Here is a 19,467-nt window from a genome sequence, read left to right on the forward strand (position 1 = left end):
CTTGCGTCACGATTAAGTTTTTTTAATTTAATCGTTTTTGCCGCAAAACACCGGATACGGAAACGCCGATGAAGGTCAATTTTGCTTGTCATACGCATGCGTATGAAAAAACGCGGGAAAGGCAAATAAATTTATGAACACTATGCACTAAATCTCCATGAACACAATAACATTTTAGAAAATTAGAGGCAAATAAAGCCTTGATATCGCAATAAGTGTGATGATTGGATTTCCAGTAGATGATAAAGATATGTTGATCACTTCTGTCGAAGAGGTAAACGATTTTTATTGGTTGTTTTGTTTTGCTGAAACTTTATTTTTAGGGGTAGCCTACGTCGTATACGTAATAGCATGCCATGGCCTGGGCGGAGGCCTAGAGTAGAGGCCAACTTTCGCTGTGTTGTTATTCATGTATTGTCATGATTGTAGGCCTATGGCAAATGCACTGAATAGTGAATGTATGGGTCTGTCATGTTGCATTCGGCCAATAAACTGGTCATCATGGACATGGTCATCGTTGTGTATGTGGTTTCTCGAGCTCTATCACAGACACAGTCATTATTTCACTCGCTCTGACCATGACTGTCACTGTGCGCGTGTGGAAGTAGTGACTGGTACATGAGTAGGCCATAGTCGAATGAACCATCGACGTATATTGGCTAAGTAGGCCTTAGTCTATTGCCTCGGCCCCTGCCACTGCACCCTCCCTAATTAATTTCGGCTGCCACACCGAAAGAATCCTGCAAAAATGTTTTTGTATAGGCCTATCATAGACTGCAAGTGAAACACACTTACACAGATCCAATAAATGCCAAGTTACAGCAAATTTGCATGCATAACACCTACTGCACTACGGCAACGATTATTTCTCTTTCCCCAATCCAAAGACAACACAATGAGCAAGAACAGCATGGGTCTTTAAGACTAGATAATAAAACTTTCAGATAAGTGATTCTCATCTCATTGTTTCAGCCAAAGAGAGTTGTGACGGGCGATGAAAATAAAGCCCTGACCTGCAGTAGTCGAGCTGTTGATGAAGAAGACCTAGAGGAACCTGTTGGCGCTTCTGATTCTAGTGATGATAACAGCAGCGATGATGAACAGTCTGAAGTAAACTTGTCCACAACACGAGCCGAGAGTGAGGCAGAAAATGAAACTTCCAAGAGTTATCCTCATAGTGAAGAGGAAAATCGGGGGGAAAGCTCGGACTCTAGAATGTCTGATAAAGATGCAGATGGGGCTATAAGTTCTGACAAAGAGAAGGCTAATGAGAACTCTGACACCAACCAACAAACTGCAGTTGGTGCCGAAAGTGATGACGATATGGACAGTGATGAGGAAGTTTTTAGAAATCGTAAAAAGCGGTTGAAAATGAACAGGTCGCTTTTGGATGATAGTGATGATGACATTGGCAATGATGGAAGGATGAGAAATTCTCCATCAGTTGTTGACCAGGAAAGTGGAGATGAGAAAAGTGGTGATGAATCCGACCTGGCACTGAGTCAAAAGAAGGGGTCAAGGCTGAAGAAAATACTTGATGACAGTGATGATGATGATGATGATAATGAGACATCTTGTAGTAAGGAGGCATCCCAGAGTGGACATGATACAAAGGTAAGTACTTTGTGTTGGCCTTTCACTAGGAGGAGCAGCCGTCAGATCTTGAGGGCTGAATGTTGCCAAAGCTCAGAGACGAGTCTTTGGTGATGGGAAGTACCTATGTAGAATGTGTTTGAGATGCAACAAGTAAGGTCTGATCTACCAGGACGTGTTGTCCATGATGTTAAGACCAAGAGGAGCTGTGGTGCGCTATCTATGGATCCAGTTAGACTCTTTTCGGAGTCGGAGGTCTCTTGTTGTATCGAGACCTGGAGGTCCGTGTATGAATTCGATCACACCGTGTAAGTAGTTCTCTATTACGGTACATTTAAATTATATGAATTTCTTTCAGACGGCTACAACAATGAGAAGTGATATATTTGATGCCGAGATGGATGATGATGATGATAGTTCCAAGTCTGGTGACAGCGACAATGATGAAAAAGCTGGTCAGGAAGATGAAGATGATGGATTTGTTGCTCCGAAGAGTGGACGCTGGGCAAAAGGAAAAGTAAGCTTACAACGACTTGCTGGATACTGACTGATGAGTTGTTTCTCTGGGATGATGCATGTGAGACTAAAAATTTGCAACATGGATTGCTCTCCTACCAGGAAAGATAATTAAACTGACGGTTAAGTAGCAATTTGTAAATACGTACCTGATGAGGGGATATCAGAAATTTTTAGAAACATCTCTCATTGTCTAGGTTCAACTAGTATGGTCGTTTTCTTTCAGGGTGCATCCAAATCAACACCAAAAGAAAGGGAACACAGAGAGAAGGCTGTACAAGCTCAACAAATCCATAGTGAAAGTCAGAGAATGACGCGGGGTAAGAAATAGTATATCATGTCCGATTCTGCTGGCAAAAATGAGGGGATTGTAATAAAGATAATAAATTTTGGAGACACTCTTTGTGCTGTTGCCTCACGATTCATGTGCTTTGCTTGACAAGTCGTCATTTGGCAAACAACCCATGCTAGACACCTCCTAAATTTCTTTGTCATGCTCTTTCTTGATAGTTAAGACCTACCATCTATAGCCGAAACTGGCAATTAGAGTTTATGATAGAAGCCTAATTCATAAGACAAATTTTGTTGATGTTCAAAGTCCCTTAAACCATGTCTGAGGTCATGTGTTCATGTTTATGACACTTTTGTCTTTCAGAAGCCCAAGTGAAATTGCCATATCACCAACCTAAGCCACTGAACCTCCAGGATATTCTGAACAGAAGGAATCAGAAGCAGACCACTCCTCTTCAACTCCGACCAACACCTTCCCTCATCAGGTGGGTAGGGCATGAAAATGTTGGTGGATAAGATATTTAAATTTTGGACCCCCAATGTTCATATGCGGTTTACAGTATGGTCTTGTCCTGCTGTGCTGGTACAATGACTTTCCTTCATCTTATAAGTGGAGTTCTGTGATGCATGAGAAATTGTACTCATAATCGCTCTAATGACTATTAACCCCTTCTTTTTGTGTAAATCTTAAAATTTTTCATTTCAGACAAATGTCTCTGGATTCTCCAAGCGCAAAGAAGAAACCCTCAGTCATCTTGCCTACCTTTGATGACAAAGAGGATAGGTCAATGGACGACAATGAAAACATTTCAGATGAGACAGGAGTCGATGTTGTGGATGGCAAAAATGTGGAGGATGTGAAAGAGTCTATAGACAATGATGTTGATGATGATGATGACCTTGATCATTTGCCTGATTTATATGTAGAATCTATGCCAATGGAACCAAAAAGTAAACACAGCAGTCCTAAGGGATCAGAAAAGACTGAGGATGCTGGTAACCGTAATGTAAACACTTTGACGGATGATTCGGGATTTGTTACAACGCCTTTTAGCTCGTCGGATGATGAGTCAAATGGTGTGAAGAAAGCAGACGATATTTCATTGAAAGAAACCATGTGTGTAGATGAGCCTATGGATTTGCTCCCCAACATTGTTCATCAAGGTTGTGGTGATGCAGAATCATCGCAGGTCATACAAAAATCTTCGAAAACTATGAGCAGTTTCATTCAGAAGAAAAGTGACATGGACAATAACGAAGATGAGGTCCTGAGTAAGGATTTGGAATTTGATGTACTTGATGGCGGACCAAGTAGTGCTAAAAAGATTCGTCCCACGCTTGACTTACTTGCCAACTTAGACTTGCCTTCGCTCAACCCCAAGTTGGACAATGGAGGTGGTGACTTTATTGATTTGGATATGGAAGAGGATAGCGTACCAGTGACTGGGGTTCAAGGTCTGATGTCCCGGTTCATCCAGCACACTAAGAAAATCAGTCCAAAAGGTCCTAAGAAGATTGAGGTCAGGTATGTTCATGTAACCTTGGTGATTTCTTTCAGAGAAGACATTTCATTCTCGCTGAATTGTCCTTGTCTTGCCTTGCCATGTTGACTTCAGGTTTATACATGTATGTAAACTGTCCCGGAAAGGCTCTAATATAAAATGATGGCTCAAGTGTTTCACAGACGTATGTAGCTTTCTTGACAAGGAATTCTTCTGTCGCAACATTCTGCTCACATATTTGATTGTTTGATTTTAGAAATTCCCCTCTTGTTGGCAGAATCTTGTAATTAAAACCTTCTTTTTGTGTCTTATAGTTTTGTTCACAAAGATCTTGACGAATCTGAGAAAGAAGTGCTGAAGCTCGGGAAGATTTCATACGAATTGGAAGCAGAGCAATCCATCGACCCCAAACTGTTGGTGCCAGGTAAGAACTTTAGGTCTAGATCAAATATGCTCAAACTCTGGTGTGTTATGATGATACATGCAGGCCTTGTTATGTATTTTTCTTGGCCCATGAAAAAGCGCTGAATACTGAACAGCCATCTATCCTGAAAAGTGAAGTCAGTTTGAAAATTAACTTACTGAAAAAGAGTAGGACAAACATTTACGACCCCCCTTTTTCTGTTTCTCTCATTCTCAGGAAAAGGGTTAATCAAGAATTCTCAGTTCGGCAAAAAAGTGTGCCAATGTATGGGTTTCTTTCATAAAATGTTGAATTTTTTTCATTCAATTTGCTTTGTTTGATTTCTTAAGGTGCCAAGCTTCAGTTTCTGAAAGAGAAGCTACGGGGAGGCATGAAGGCTAAAAGAGAAGAGGCAAGATTGAAAAAGCTTGAGGCGTATGCATTCGATAATGAAGAGGGATTTGTTGGTGAGGAGGAGGATGAGGCAGAACTGACGGACCAGACAGACACAGATGTTGAAGAAGAACCTGATGAAGAAGAGGAGATGGAAGAAGAAGTTGAAGAGGAGGATGAAAAAGAAAAGGAGGTTAGACTTAGTTAATTTCCTGAAGAGCATTGTAAGATCGTCTGCTCGGTCATTGGTTGGACACCTTGCTGAATCATCGTGTGGTTTCCTTACTGGTTGAATTCAAACTCAAACAAGCCCTTTGTACATACATGTACGTTCATGAACATTACCCTCACATTTTTAAGATGTACATGTACATGTATGCGCACTTTCTTACTCTGTCACTCACTTCAGGCCTTGCCCTATGCTGATGACGAAGCTGAAGATGATGATGACTTTGCTGATGAGGACACCATGCATCTGCAACTGAACAGCTCGGATTCAGAACATACAGATGATGAGAATGAGAACCTGGAGAATGGGCGGAAAGGTTTTCTGAAAAGTGCGAAGGAGAAAACGCAGAGACAAGATAGCAGAACAGGTGAAGAAGGTGAGTCGATTATTTCATTTTTTGGACAGAAGTTGTGAGTATGTACATTGTAGTAAGTATGGTCTTGCCTTTAGTAGCAACCCTGGCAAATGGCTGGGGGTCAATTGCAGCTGAGCACAATGCGATTTGAAAAACACATAAATATTGGGTTATTTTGAGTTCTTCATTCTTCTCTAATCTATGCTGGATTGTAGTATGAATGAAATTCTCCCTGAGAAAAAGTTTCAATTCTTTTCAGATAACTTGCTGAAGACACCTACTCTTGGGGGATCAGATTCTGTGTCGTCAGATACTCTGAAGGACAACTTTCTCATACCATCAGCCAAGAGAAACCGGATTCCTTCAGACCGCTCAACCCAAGACATGTTTACACCATTCTCCAAGGTGTCCAATACCAGCAATAGCACTGATAGCACTGGCAAATCAAAGGTAAGTACATATAGGTGACAGCATTTGCTTCTTAAGCTGCGTATCCACAGACTGCGTATAGTATCCATAGCTTGCAGTTTTCCCTTGTCTATCATCACACATACAATGAATCTTTGTTAGCTTATTGGGCGTTGCGATCAGGCAGTACCAGTACCGCCATGTGGACTTTTCCTCTTGTGCATGGCAAATGTGCCCGTCTTACAAGAACGGTTTATTTAGATGTAAAAAATGTGACGAATGTGGGATTTGGTGCTCTAACAATTGTTTAACATGTAATGTAAGAAGACTGAAAGAAGTCAGGTGTGTCTACATGTGCCTTGCCATCTTGACGTCATCCTCTGCTTTTATGTCGGGTCAATCTTGAAATAAAAGACATGAAAGAGGTCAAGTCTTCAACTTGCTCAGGAAGCATGGCTTGGTTAAAGTACTGCATAGTAGCTCTAATGGATGGGGTGGCAGATATTTTACTATTTCCTGATGAAGTTGCTCATACAATGTCAAATGTTTCCAGGGTTTCTGCAGTAATAAGTCATCTGGCCTGACACTTCCAATCGAAGATACTCAAGATTTGTACCAAAGTGATATGTCCAACTCGATGTGTGGCAACGCAAAGCAAGAAACTCCAAAGAACTCATCTTTCCATTACGATGAGTCTCAGATGTTTGATGAGAATGGGTACGAAGATTATTTATGAACTCTTCTATTTCTGCATTGGATGTTAGCCGTCTCAATTCGATGTCAAAGTAAAAAACTTGGCAGGCCGAGAAAGTTCATCCAGCGATCTTCACTGTTTGGTTTCTAGCTCTGCCAATACTGGGCACATCTGTAGTATATTTCATATTAATCCTTAACATAATTTTGGCCAAGCCAAACCAGCGCTGAGTCACTTGGTCGTGCACAAGTAGCATCAATTTACATTGGAAAAGTCACTTTTGAATGAAAAGCCATTTTTATCGTTGATTCAGGTTCCTGAAAGTGAACAAATCTACGGGCAAGAAGTACATCAAGCGGCAGCTCCATCTTGGGGACGATGATGACAAGGACAAGGAAGACGACATGGGGGAATTGCTGGGACTGTGTTCTGGGAAATTTCCTGGCGCAGCTGTTGATCAGTACCAAGACGATATGAATGAGTTACTGGGACTTTGCTCCGGTAGATTTCCAAGTGGTAAGAAGAGGGACTGTCTGTGGCCAGCCTGAGGGTATCCGCCATTTCATCATCTCAACAGAAATAAGAATTTTATGTTAAACCGTTCACATCAATTCTAAGATCAGGTTTACTATTGGCATGTTTCTCAATTATCACATGTATTCACTATCATATTTCTCTCTTAAAACTGACTCAACCTTTATATTCCAGCAACCCAGGCTACAGAAACTACTCAGAAGAAAAAGTTGACCATGAAAGGATTGTTCCCGCAGGAACCTACCTCAACACAAGCAAATATGGATGAGCTCATGGGCCTGTGCTCTGGAAAATTCCAAAGTGACTCCATGCCTTTGGCAAAAAATCTTCCAATGTCAAGTCAGTTTGGCAACACGCAAAGCAATGTTGATGAACTTCTTGGCCTGTGCTCCGGAAAGTTCTCACTCGGCAATTCGCAGTTTGCCAAAAAGTTACCAATGTCAAGTGATATTGGCAACACCCAAAGTAATGAAGATGAACTTATGGGACTGTGTTCTGGCAAATTCCCAAACAGCAATACACAGTCGGAGAGCAATAAGCGACGGGGATCGTTTAGTCAGTTTGGGAACACTCAGAGCAACATGGATGAACTTGTGGGTCTTTGTTCAGGAAAGTTTCCAAGTAGTAATGCACAGTCGACGAAGACAAAGCTGTCTTTGCTGAGTGATGACGACAGCGATGACGGTGATGACCTGCAACTTCAGGTGCTGTCTGGTGATGAGGATGACGACGAAGAGGAGGTTAATGGGAGAAAAAAGGTGAGAAGTGTGTCTTCGTCACGATTTTCTATTTCATAGCATTATGAACAATTAATCACAAGCTCAAGGGAATGGATAAGACTGTTTTAGGACTCTGTTTATTCTACATGTAAATTCCTTTAATCACTCACACAAGATTCACCACTGTATTCAGCTTGTTGGGTTGCTGGATGAACGTGATAAAGTAAGGTAGTGTGGCATGGCCCTGATGTTTGCTTCTACATTATATTTTAGCATGCTGCTACTTTGGATAGCGATGAGGAGGTTGACAATGATCGGGATGAAGAAGATAATGAAGCGGACGGTGATGATAATGATGAAGAAGAGGTTGAGGAAGAGCAACACTTCAGTTTTAAGGGTTTTACAAAGCAAGGGTGAGTTACGCGGGATTCAGAATATATAAGGGTTAACACGATTTAGTGCCTTACTCAAGACTGTTCAAGGTTAATCGATGACTGTATATGTATCTACGTAGGCAGGCAGAGACCACACTCGGGTGATACATATAGATACACGTGGTGGACGCGATTCCTTCACGACTGTTTAACTCACCAAGACAAACACCAATTGGCATCCAACCATAGTGGCACTCATCAAATGGTCACAAGATCAAATGCAGAAAAAGTAGGCTCGTTTTTACCTAGTATATGCACTGGGGAGTTGGGCTCAGAGATATCTGGTTCCTTGAAACCTGCATTAGTGCTGTACATTGTACATCTAGTGCTCTATCACAGTGCTTTCTATGCTTTCTATAACAAACCTTTGTTTTGATTTCTGTAGGAAAATTCGGAAAGAGTTCATGGAAGGTGAGGCCGAGTTATCAGGGTCCGAGTATGACAGTGATGAGAATCTCGATCTGGATGAGAAAGATGACATCATGGAGGTCGAGGAAGGAGACAAGGATGACGTTGGTACAGAGGAGGATCTCCGAGACCAAGTGGGGCGTGTTCATCTGTAAGTGGATCTTCAATGAAATACTTCTCGTTCTACATAGTGCAGGCCTTGTTTTGGCAACAATTTGAGAACTTTATGCCCCAGTGAATAGTGGGACTTTCTGCCTCGACAGAACAGCGTCAGTCTTCATACAAGTATATTTTCCTAATAGGATATTACTGCTTGCCTTGTATTTTGCTCCACCACAGGAAGGCAATTAACCAGCTTTTTCACTTCATCTGTTGGTTAGGAAATTACATGTATGCATGATCCCTTTGATTTCTGTTATGAATGAAATTGAACCTTGTCTTTTGAGGAAATCTGTCATCGATGAAGATAAGAAAGAACTGCGGATGTTCCAGGAAATGTACCTACCCGATGGAGACTTGCACACAGAAGGCGAGGGAAGACAACGGAAATTTAGATGGAAAAATGTTGGTAAGTTTTCATGGTAGTTGTAGTACAGGGTGAGACAGACATTTATTCGGACAAGGCTCAATCATTGAGGACGCGGATTGATTGAGGCAGTGTGAATCTCACAAGTGTTTCTTTCCCTTCAGATGACGACACCCAACAAGATATGTTTGATGATAACTCGGATAATGAACAGAATGCAGATGATGATGCTGAGCATGAGTCCAAGTGGAGGATGGAACGATTTGCTCGTGAGAGATGGTTGGAGGAACAGAAGGTAAACACAAACTTGTCCATTTGGAGATTAGCTGCGTTGAGGGTGCACATCGTTATCATTCCATATTCACACATGGTCCAAGAGCCAAGTCTTTTGGTGATTTCGTGCTTAATGGATGAAAAATGCTGCTTCAGTCTAGTCGATATTCGAGGTTTACACTATGAGACAGTTACATTTTCATGTCTTGTTTGATATGGCCAGGTCGACAAATAAGTCTGGGTGGTTAACATCATTGTCGAAAGAAGAATTGTCATGTCCTAATTTCCTGCATCTTGATTCCAGGCAAATACTGAGGTAGAAAACCAGGAAGGAGACAGTCAACTTATGAAATTTGGTAACGTTGTGTTGAAGAAAATGAATGGGGGTCTTGCCATGGAGAAGTTAAAACCAGCCTCGCAGCCAACTGAAAACAAAGCTCCTTCAACTCCCAAGTCGCTCTTTAGAATGAAGGTATGTCCTGCTACCAATATAAATTCTATAAATCTACATGTATGATCACTCTGAAAAAATCTGTTAGTGCGATATAGTTTTGTAATAAATGAATAAGACAATATCCAAGCCTTCTTTTCTCAGCAACGCCGGGGTTCCTTCCTAACAAGAAGTAAAGAAACACTAGCTGTCATAGCAGAGAGGACCAAGCCTGTATCGAATCCAGTGGCACCAGTCAATTCCAGGGGCTTCGTATTCTCTGCAATTTCTCCAGAGAAGAAGAAAAACATGGTAAGTGCTTCATGTGGTTGATCATTCCTTGAAAATCTTCCGGCAAGTTGTCACTGCACTGGTTTACCTCCTTCATGGTAAAACAATGACGATCCTCAGGACAAAACTATGTTCAAGAAGTTATGTCGTGAGCGGAGGGAGGAGCTCTGGTCATCCGAAACCTGTGCATTCTCTGCAATTTCTCCAGAGAAGAAGAAAAACATGGTAAGTGCTTCATGTGGTTGATCATTCCTTGAAAATCTTCCGGCAAGTTGTCACTGCACTGGTTTACCTCCTTCATGGTAAAACAATGACGATCCTCAGGACAAAACTATGTTCAAGAAGTTATGTCGTGAGCGGAGGGAGGAGCTCTGGTCATCCGAAACCTGTGCAAGGATCAGCTTAATGGCCAAATAAAACCGATGACAACATTGGTCACGAGAACAGGACTGTCCACATTAGATTCAGAATGAAGCAGAAGACGAGCAAGAATCTGTTATTTTAATGCATCTTTCTTTACCTTTCAGCCTGTGAAAAGGGCCAACAGTGTCAACGAGAACCAGCCATCCTCAAAGCGACCAAAACTGGAACGCAGCAATACATTCTCGGGGAACAGCATCTTCAAACTCATGGATCATTAGAGCTACATACTGGTATCTTGGAATAAAAAAAGCTAGAAAATCATTATACATTAACATGAACTGGAGTCATTGGACATTACATAAATGTAGAACGTTTCACTTACATGTAATCATTATATGCTTTCCACTGATACTTGTAAATTGTGACTCGCTCTACCAAAACTAGGTGCTTGTCGCATCTGAACTTGACAGGTTGATATGGACTTGTTGTTCATTTCCCTATTGTAGACCTTTTGTGAAATGGTCAATAGGGAATAGGGAAATGAACAACAAGTCCGTATCAACCTGTCAAGTTCAGATGCGACAAGCGCCTAGTTTTGGTAGAGCGGGTCACAATTGGCCTACATGGCACATACATGCCATGCATTTTGATACTACATGTATGCACTAGATGCTACCAGGAGGAGTATGGCACATATGCCATGCATTTTGATACTACATGTATGCAATAGATGCTGCCAGGAGGAGTATGGCACATATGCCATGCATTTTGATACTACATGTATGCACTAGATGCTACCAGGAGTCAACCCCCAACTTGAGATGGGGGTTACCCCAACTTGAGTTGGGGGTTGCGACATAAGCTTTATAGACTTTATTTTAATGCGTAGTACACATGTATTTCTAGCAACTACTCCAGAACTTACAACTGGGAAAAACACAAAAAATATTGAGCTTTTGATATTAGCAATACTGAGGGAAGTACCGGTATTTGTTTTATTTCAATCTGTAAGTACATAGTGGCTTGTAAATATAATTATAATATAATTGAAATAAAATTGATTGAATTGAATATAATCTTATCTCCAATTGGTATATTGAAACATGATTAGAGAGGGTACATGTATATAGTGGCATGGTTACAGTGTATCACAGTCATGACAGTTTTACATGCTTTTACATGTATTCTAACAAGGCACGTATGTACCGGTAATTGTAGAAATATGGAGTTCAGTTAAGCAAAGACAGAATATTAGTACATGTACATGTACGTGTACAACAAATGGTATATGGTTTAGGATTTTCACATTGAATTTTGTAACACGTGTTCTTGATACTTGTAGGTGTAGTTATCAGTGGTCCACAGTTGGATAAACACGTATCAAACTTAAGAATTCGGACAGTTTGATGTCGAGGCCATAAATCTCCAAATGGTTTGATCTAACCTATACCTATTAACATAGGTGCTGGTCAAAATAGGCTCGAGTTGAAAAGAATTTCTTGCACCTGGAACATTTTCCAACATTCACATTCTTCGTGTAGCCTTCATCAGCATCATTGATGAAATTTTTCATCCGTGTTGGAATCACTTCCAAATTGACGTAATCTACTCGATGTTGGATAATTGTCTCCATACATAGGTGTATAAGGGAGTCGACATCACTCTCCGTCCAAAGATTATTCCTGCAACTCCTCGCTGCGAGTTGTTCAAAAATATGTTTAACACTTTTCCCTACCAAGTTTTGGATGTCAGGATGAAGTTTTGGAAGGCCAGCCATCTCCAGAGTTTCTAGATTTTCCAATTGTAATATTGAATCTGGTATGCCTCGAATGTTTTCATTACCGGAAATATTCAGGCTGCGGAGTTTCTTTTGGTATGTTATCACCATAGGAAATCTCCTAAACATATTGTTAGAAATATCCAGTAATAATAAGTCCTTCAAGTACACAAGAGACCAAGGTAGTTCTGTCAATGCATTATCACTAAGAATCAAAGTAACAACATTTTTGAAGTAGCCGATGTCAACTGGAAGACACAAGAGTGTGAATCGATGCTGTATCTGAATCATCTCGACTTCTTGCGGATTGGGGTGAGATTTCAAGATAATAGAGATCGTTGTGCATGGTTCATCTGGAGGGAGGTCGTCGAGATTCAGGACGTTTGTGGGATCTTTGAGATGGATTTGGGTGGCTTTGCAAAATACTTGATGTTCTCTTCTCCCCTGTACTTTGGACCTCACCCAGTCTCTGAATGCCCTGAATTTCAGTACAATGTTGTCCATTTCTCTGCATGAAATAGAGACAGGATTAGAAATTACTGGAAAGAAGTATAAAAGTGTTGAAAGTAAACTCAGTTAGATGGTTAGCTGTAGTCAGTAGTGTAGAGACTATAATGGTTGCAGTACATTGTCTTTGTGATATGCCCATTGCCTAAGCACCACCATCCCCGTTATATCCTCCAGCGAGTCGGTCTGGCACTGTAGGCCTATGTCATGATGTGCTTAACATTTACAGTCACTTGTCAATGATGTCATCATAATTATTCTATTTCCGGACATCAAATTCATATGCTGTTCACAGCTTTGTCCATAGATGTCTCTAGTGACATTTTTGGTAAGCTAGTTCCTCATCCAACTCGATAACATTTTAATTTTTTCACGGATCTAAAATATCCGATTATTGAAAATTTCGGTCAGAAATACTGTTATATAATAGTATGTTGGTTAAGAACACAGATGATGCCCCAAATATGAGGATAAATATTTTTTTGTAAAGAAAGTGCCAATCGTCGGCTACACGTGCTTCAGGAAAATGGCGTCCAATTCTGAAGCAGAAGACGTTTTTGCGGAGGATTTTCCTTTTAGTTTATCAAATCCAGTGAACTCGGACCCCTGGTCCCCGTTACCATCGGAGGAAAATGGGGAAAAGAAGACAGACTTCCTTGAACTGACCTCGGAACGATACATAGCTTCTTTGGGTGAGAAAAAAACCGATTTCTGTCGTTCGAAACATTGTAGACCCTTACCCAATTACTGGTCACTCTCATGCATGTGTAAAATGTACATGCGCGTGTGTACTACAGTGGCCATCGTTTTTATTATGTCATCATGCATTCTCCTTCAGAGGTTATTTTTGTAAATATTTGACTTGGAATTTGTTGTTAATGAAGATAGCTATCCACTAGGCCTATCCCCGGTTTATATTAATGCTGCATCATTTTATTTTTATACCAGTATTTCCCAGTGAAATAGTGATGATAAATGTTTCTCAGAGACTGAGGGTTCTAAAGGCAAAGAGATTCTAGCTAGCACTGTAGCAGCTATATGCATGATAAAGTTAAACAAAGGCGCCAATGGAAGTCCTCTATCAGTGTGTCAAAACTATTCACGCTTTACTAGTGCATGGAATATATTTAGTGCCGAATCACCTGACCTATGACCCTAAATTCCTAAACTTGCGTCCATGAGGGTTCAGCAGCGGTCACTCACGGCCACTGCTCTTCTTTTTTTTTTAATCATTTTTCTTGACATGATCAATTAGATGTGTAGTCATAAAAAAACATATTCATGTTGGTTCAATAGATAAATGATATTCGACACCAAAATTCTAGTGTCCATGAGTGTCGACTTAAGTCCAACACGATGTCCAGACATGTGTGTAATGATTATCTGTTAAAACTTGATTCAATCTAAATGCTTCAGTTAAAATAGGGCTAACTTAGTTGCTTATGGCGGTCTTATTCATCCCACAATCTTATGCCAACAGTCGATCAGTCACTTATATAAATTGACTTCTAACGCTAGTAACAGACGTGTCAAAATGATATATGTGCAGATGCTCTATCATGCGAGCAGGGCATTTTCTGCCACACTGAAAGAATTATTGACCTCTCAAAATCGGGATTGATTTCCTATAAATACCCATTATACATCTTACATGTACAAATGTACCATGAATCATCACCAAAGCTTGTAACATACAAAAGATACATACCTTGTTTGTCAGAGTAACATGTATGCGAGAATTAAATGAGCACATAATTGACTTGACATAGGGATCGGAATTTTCAAATTGCTATCCCAGTTGCATTTGATGGTAATTGGCATTTCACTTTTGACTTGCTTTGATGTGTTTTACTGACTTGGCGTTGTGTATTTTTTTACAAGATTCAATGGGAAATAATGGCTGTAAAGTGCATGAATTTTCTGGGGAAAAGGTGCAAGGTAGGATTAAGGAATTCTCTGACACTCTTCACATTCAAGAAGTTATTCCATTTTAAAGGTTCCATGAAAGCACTATGTGTGCAAATTAAATGCTTTCGATCCTTTCCTTTTACTTGTAGATCAAAGTGCATGTTTGGTTGTGTTCTGAGCAAGTTAACTTATTTGTACTGTACTGGTATACCAGTACTCTAAAGTAGTCAGATTAGGTTTGCCATGGCACAGATCATCTAAGTCCATTGCCAAGGGCCCTAATATGTTTATGCATGGAGTTTCCTTAAAATATATGTTGGATGAAGTTTATATTTGGTGCAGTAAGCTATCTCCTTATCCTGAAATGGGACATGACAATAAAAAAGGTTCTCAATGCAAAAGTTGAGTCGATCACAAGCTGTACATTTGTCTTTGCAGAGGCAAGGCTCAATCGTATTCAGGGCAAAGCCCGGGATCCGACCTCAAAAGATCTCATCAGGGGCCTAGAAAAGGCAAAGGATGCGCACATGACGACTTTAGTCCAATCATCAGATCAACCTTATATTAGCAACTACATTCCCGAAAAAGACAATGTCCAGAATCCCAACAAGTTACAGCGAAAACTGCATCCGGAAAAAGTAGCGATAAGTGCTGACGAAAGAAGACTTTTAGTTGAGGAAGATGATCTGTCGAAGCGCCGGAAAGCAGATGAAGCTGCTGTGGAAACGTCTAAGAAAAAGACAAGTTCTGTTTCTAGTCTTGGGGAAAGTGACAATCATACTGAGGAGAGGCCCCGGCGGGCATCCGCTCAGGAAAGTGTTGATAGAGGTTCCTGTGATGCATGAGATGGAGATGTTAGTATTAAATTGTAATGTATTCTAAAAGGGAGTGTGATTCAGTGGATTTTGTATGTGCACTAAACCTGCAAGAAGTCTGTACAATTGGTTTTAATTTGGAACAAGCTGACAGGCTTTATCTTTTGGCAGAGACTCGTACTCTCAACAATTCCGGTACTGTAATATTTAGTATGATTAGTGGTGTTAACATCGCTGCCGCAGAGACACTGTGATTATTGCATCAAGAAAGTTTTGCCTGTAATTCTTCATGCATGATCTGCAGTGCATCATTGATTGTTGTGTCATATAATATAAAACTCATAATGCAAATTTAGTAATTGTCACTGCCTTCTCACATAATGAAAAACGATAGAATGTGCTTGGTCTCGAATCACAAATTAGGTGTAGACAAACCATTCAAGATTTATCAAACCTTTTTCAATATTAACGCACAATTTAATTCCACTACCTCTATTTACAACATTTCGCAACCAGATCTTAACATTTAACTAAAATAACATATTTGCGCTAAACAAACAAAAAATCAATTGTCAATCCATTCCAGTAATCTAAATCTATGTAAGAAATTCACTTAACTGATTGCTTTATAAATGACAATTGAGATTATGCCATGCCAATGTAAAATTTTCAGCTATCATCAGATAATTCCTTCGCTCAGTCGAAGATATGGTTCTCTTTATCTTATGTGGATGCTGAGCACATATTAATGTGCATCATAAGCTTTCAAAAGAGCACTCATGAATGTCAAATGGAAAGCCTATTGACTACATCTCCCTTGCCAATAGCAATCCCAGGGAAGTTCGCCATAATTTTGAAGTGCTGCTCTCTCGCTAGCATGTTGACATGTCAGAAAGTGCCACAAAATAATGGAGATTTTTGATGGTAGAGATTTTGCCGCTGTTGACGTCATGTTGGGGATATCGATATCACTATCAGGTGACGGAGCAATGCTGATTGAGAGCTGGTCACCTGCCTTTATCAGGTAAGGCATCGTGGAGCTGATGCTGTGGGTTTTAACCCTTTGACATTGTTTGATGATCGGGGGGGGGGGGGGGGGGGGCTCTTTTTGCTTCAGTATGTTAGGAAAAGCGAACAAGTACAGTTTTCTGCAGAAACTGTTACAGTGAGACCACTCCCTGTGCAGATAAACAATTTTGGCGGTAAAAATGCTTGCAAATCTTTGGCAGTCCAGGGCTCTGGATGTGGTGGCCATTGATTCTTTTTAGCACCACTCAAACAAGTGATTTTAGTCCCTGTAACCTGGTACAGAGCCATGACTGCGGTATTCCAACCACAATCATCATGTCGTCATGGCTCCATCGCAGGTCGCTACACAACTAAAATCGCCTGATTGCGTGATGCTTTAGCCCAGCGTTGAAATCTGTTGGCATTCTACGAAATGGAGAACCATCTGATCATAAGACCTACACCTGACGATTTCCTGAACTACTCTGTATTAGTCCGCCATCGATTTCCTTTATGGTGTCATTCATCATCCAGAACAAGATAGGGAAATGGTTTTTCATGGCTTCATGATTATTGCCTTTGATTATAACAAGGTTGCTGGTATTGCAGGGCTGTATTTATCTGAGATTCAATTTGATGTCAGTGATTCATTTTATGTCATTGCACCTTCCCCATTACGATAATGATGGCAGACAAATTGGCTCATTGGGTGCATGAGATGATATAGTATGAAAATGTCTCTCATTAGTTATGTCAGTGTTCAAGTACGCGTTTCCCAATCATTAAATCACCATCTTCCAATAACCACTGACATGTTGGGCAATTTTGGAGTACTGTAAGAAGATGGTGCCAATTTCCAATAGATGATTTACCCAACAACTGTATTATAAAGGAGCCGAGTCGTCATCTTTATATACAAAACATGCACAGTTCATTTTGTCGAACCTTCCTCTGTTCGACAGTGAATCCATCAACGTTTCAGAGAGGTTCAACGGTTTGAAAAAAATCGGGAAAAACATCTACATCACTCTTAGAAAAATAGTTTCCCCATGCAACGGGAGAAGAAGAAATATTTTGAAAAAAATCTGCCGACTCCCTTAATATGCCTTCACGAAGATGAAGAACGTGTCTCTTGTAAAAAACTTTGTCAAATTCTCTATTTTGTTTAAGATGTAATCAGAAAATCTAAAATCGATTTAATGATAGAAGATAGTGGCTTAGATTAGAGATGTTGTCACAGCTGCCAGTTCTTCTTAATGGATGGGAGATGCCCTGAATTCATAATTCAATACAATATTTCATCAGGCGATGGTAACACTGACAGGTTGAATGCCTTTGGTAACAGCTCGGGATTGTATAAACCAGGTCAGCAACCCCTCTCTTCGGCACCTATTCCATAGAGCTATACCCTATACTACACTATACGCGAACAATGGCTTCACAAAGGGTGCATGACCATGAAACTATTGTTCGCGTATAGTATAGTATAGGGTATAGCTCTATGGAATAGGTGCCTAATGCCTCTATCGATCATGTCCTGGGCGTTTGGTTGTGACCTAACTGCCCCTGAAGAGGGTGCTCAAACTGCATCATCATCTTCCAACAGGTAGGAAAGAGTTGCATTTAGTTGTGCAAACCTTCTCCTTCTGGAGTGTAGAGGCACTCATAAATCTCGTCTGTTGCCACAAAACATATATATTTTTGCCTGAAAATGTAAACACTCGGCTGTGGTAAGCCCAATCTTCACGTCCATGCTACCTTCTAAACAAATTGATTTCCTTGGCCTATATGGGGGAAAAATCCACCTCAAAATAATTGGATTACCGTCTCCATTTTACATGTACTTTCCTGACAAGCAGACAGATAAACACACAAGAAACAGTTGCCCATCCTTCGTAGTCTTTCTCTGAAATACCCTTCTGAGCCAAAGCACATTATCATTTTATAAGTACCAGCTTTCATCTCTTGAAAATCTCTTCAGTCTCGAATTTACAGACAGATAAAAACAGTCGCCCATCCTTCAGATCCTTGTCATCTTATCAGAACACTTCCGACAATCTCTTCTTCTTGAAATAACCCCCAAGCTTTCATCAACCATTCTTGATAATTATACCTCTCAATGCTCGATCTTCTTCTAAAAAAAGACAGGCACTACGGACAAGATTTTCTTTCTGGTTATTCTGTTACTTCCACCAATTATCTGCTTGACAAGATAAGATTGGTCGGAGGCAATACAATGTACATCATGTATCTTGTCTTTTCTTTCCATTTAATGTAGCTTTAAAAAATAGAATCGCTCCTAAAACCGTGCTGTTTTCCTCTAGCTGGGAAAAATAATGAGGTATTATTTAGTTCCCTTGCTAACCACATCATGGTGTTCGCATGCATGTCTTTCTCGTGCATTGCATGTTTCTTTGACATCAAACAAAATAAAAAAGGCATAACATTTGACTCAAATTTTTTTTTAAAGTCTCTGATTGTCGTGATAAAATATTTTCATCCTCAATACTTGGAAATTCACAAGAAACCTACATATTTTTTGCCTGCACCAGGCCAAGTACATGTAATGACTGCATTAAATATTAGAACTTGGGATGGACCGGGAGTAATCGGATGATCACGATCAGAACCGCCATCCTCCAGGCTGATTTGTCATGATACTTGACTGGACTATTGGATCACATCTTTGCTTTGATGTTTGAGAAGATTGGATCGAAAGCTAGGAGTGCGTGGCAGTATTGACTTGATTAAGATGAGCAATGTCTCTCCGACTGTTGGGGTGAAATGTAGCAGAGGCAGACGAAATGAGCCCAAATTTACTTGTGTAGAGGGATGGGCTTTAAAATAATCGATCTACATGCATGTATTTGTAGGGTCAAATGTCATGGCAGTTCTGTATAAAGCCGTCAAGGGTAGTTTCGTTGACCACTCATGGAAATGGCCATGTTCAAGAAGACTGACAATCGAATTAATCCTAAAAGAGAAGCTTGAGGTAAGTTTACTGGCATTTAGAATATTAGAATCCGAGGAACGCGCCCTTTAATGAAAACATCTGAGTTGGTTGTACTTTTAGTATTTTGTGATCAAAGT

The 19,467-nt window shown here is 40.4% G+C and overlaps 2 protein-coding genes across 2 annotated transcripts; both read left to right on the forward strand.

The window, feature by feature from the left end:
• The first annotated feature begins 168 nt into the window (after positions 1-168).
• On the forward strand, positions 169-11,333 carry LOC135484272 (claspin-like). Its single transcript, XM_064765587.1, has 20 exons — positions 169-274; positions 973-1,614; positions 1,952-2,110; positions 2,336-2,429; positions 2,765-2,885; positions 3,107-3,925; positions 4,217-4,326; positions 4,656-4,891; positions 5,108-5,303; positions 5,542-5,732; positions 6,244-6,407; positions 6,698-6,900; positions 7,093-7,676; positions 7,911-8,050; positions 8,457-8,630; positions 8,926-9,047; positions 9,170-9,300; positions 9,583-9,750; positions 9,874-10,020; positions 10,527-11,333. The coding sequence occupies exons 1-20, from the start codon at positions 221-223 to the stop codon at positions 10,638-10,640; spliced, it is 4,569 nt and encodes a 1,522-aa protein (XP_064621657.1). The 5' UTR covers positions 169-220; the 3' UTR covers positions 10,641-11,333.
• A 1,839-nt stretch (positions 11,334-13,172) lies between these two features.
• On the forward strand, positions 13,173-17,748 carry LOC135484861 (coiled-coil domain-containing protein 32-like). The gene is made up of 2 exons (XM_064766556.1): positions 13,173-13,338; positions 14,993-17,748. The coding sequence occupies exons 1-2, from the start codon at positions 13,173-13,175 to the stop codon at positions 15,397-15,399; spliced, it is 573 nt and encodes a 190-aa protein (XP_064622626.1). The 3' UTR covers positions 15,400-17,748.
• The last annotated feature ends 1,719 nt before the right edge of the window (positions 17,749-19,467 follow it).

This window comes from Lineus longissimus, chromosome 3 (genome assembly GCF_910592395.1).
Source record: "Lineus longissimus chromosome 3, tnLinLong1.2, whole genome shotgun sequence".
NCBI classification, from domain to species: domain Eukaryota; kingdom Metazoa; phylum Nemertea; class Pilidiophora; order Heteronemertea; family Lineidae; genus Lineus; species Lineus longissimus.

Excerpts from the sequence above, each read along its gene's own strand:
- LOC135484861 (XM_064766556.1), top strand. The coding sequence starts at position 13,173 with ATGGCGTCCAATTCTGAAGCAGAAGACGTTTTTGCGGAGGATTTTCCT. Across the intron at positions 13,339-14,992 it reads ACGATACATAGCTTCTTTGG|AGGCAAGGCTCAATCGTATT; the intron begins GTGAGAAAAAAA and ends TTGTCTTTGCAG.
- LOC135484272 (XM_064765587.1), top strand. The coding sequence starts at position 221 with ATGATTGGATTTCCAGTAGATGATAAAGATATGTTGATCACTTCTGTC. Across the intron at positions 1,615-1,951 it reads AGAGTGGACATGATACAAAG|ACGGCTACAACAATGAGAAG; the intron begins GTAAGTACTTTG and ends AATTTCTTTCAG. Across the intron at positions 4,327-4,655 it reads CCCCAAACTGTTGGTGCCAG|GTGCCAAGCTTCAGTTTCTG; the intron begins GTAAGAACTTTA and ends TGATTTCTTAAG.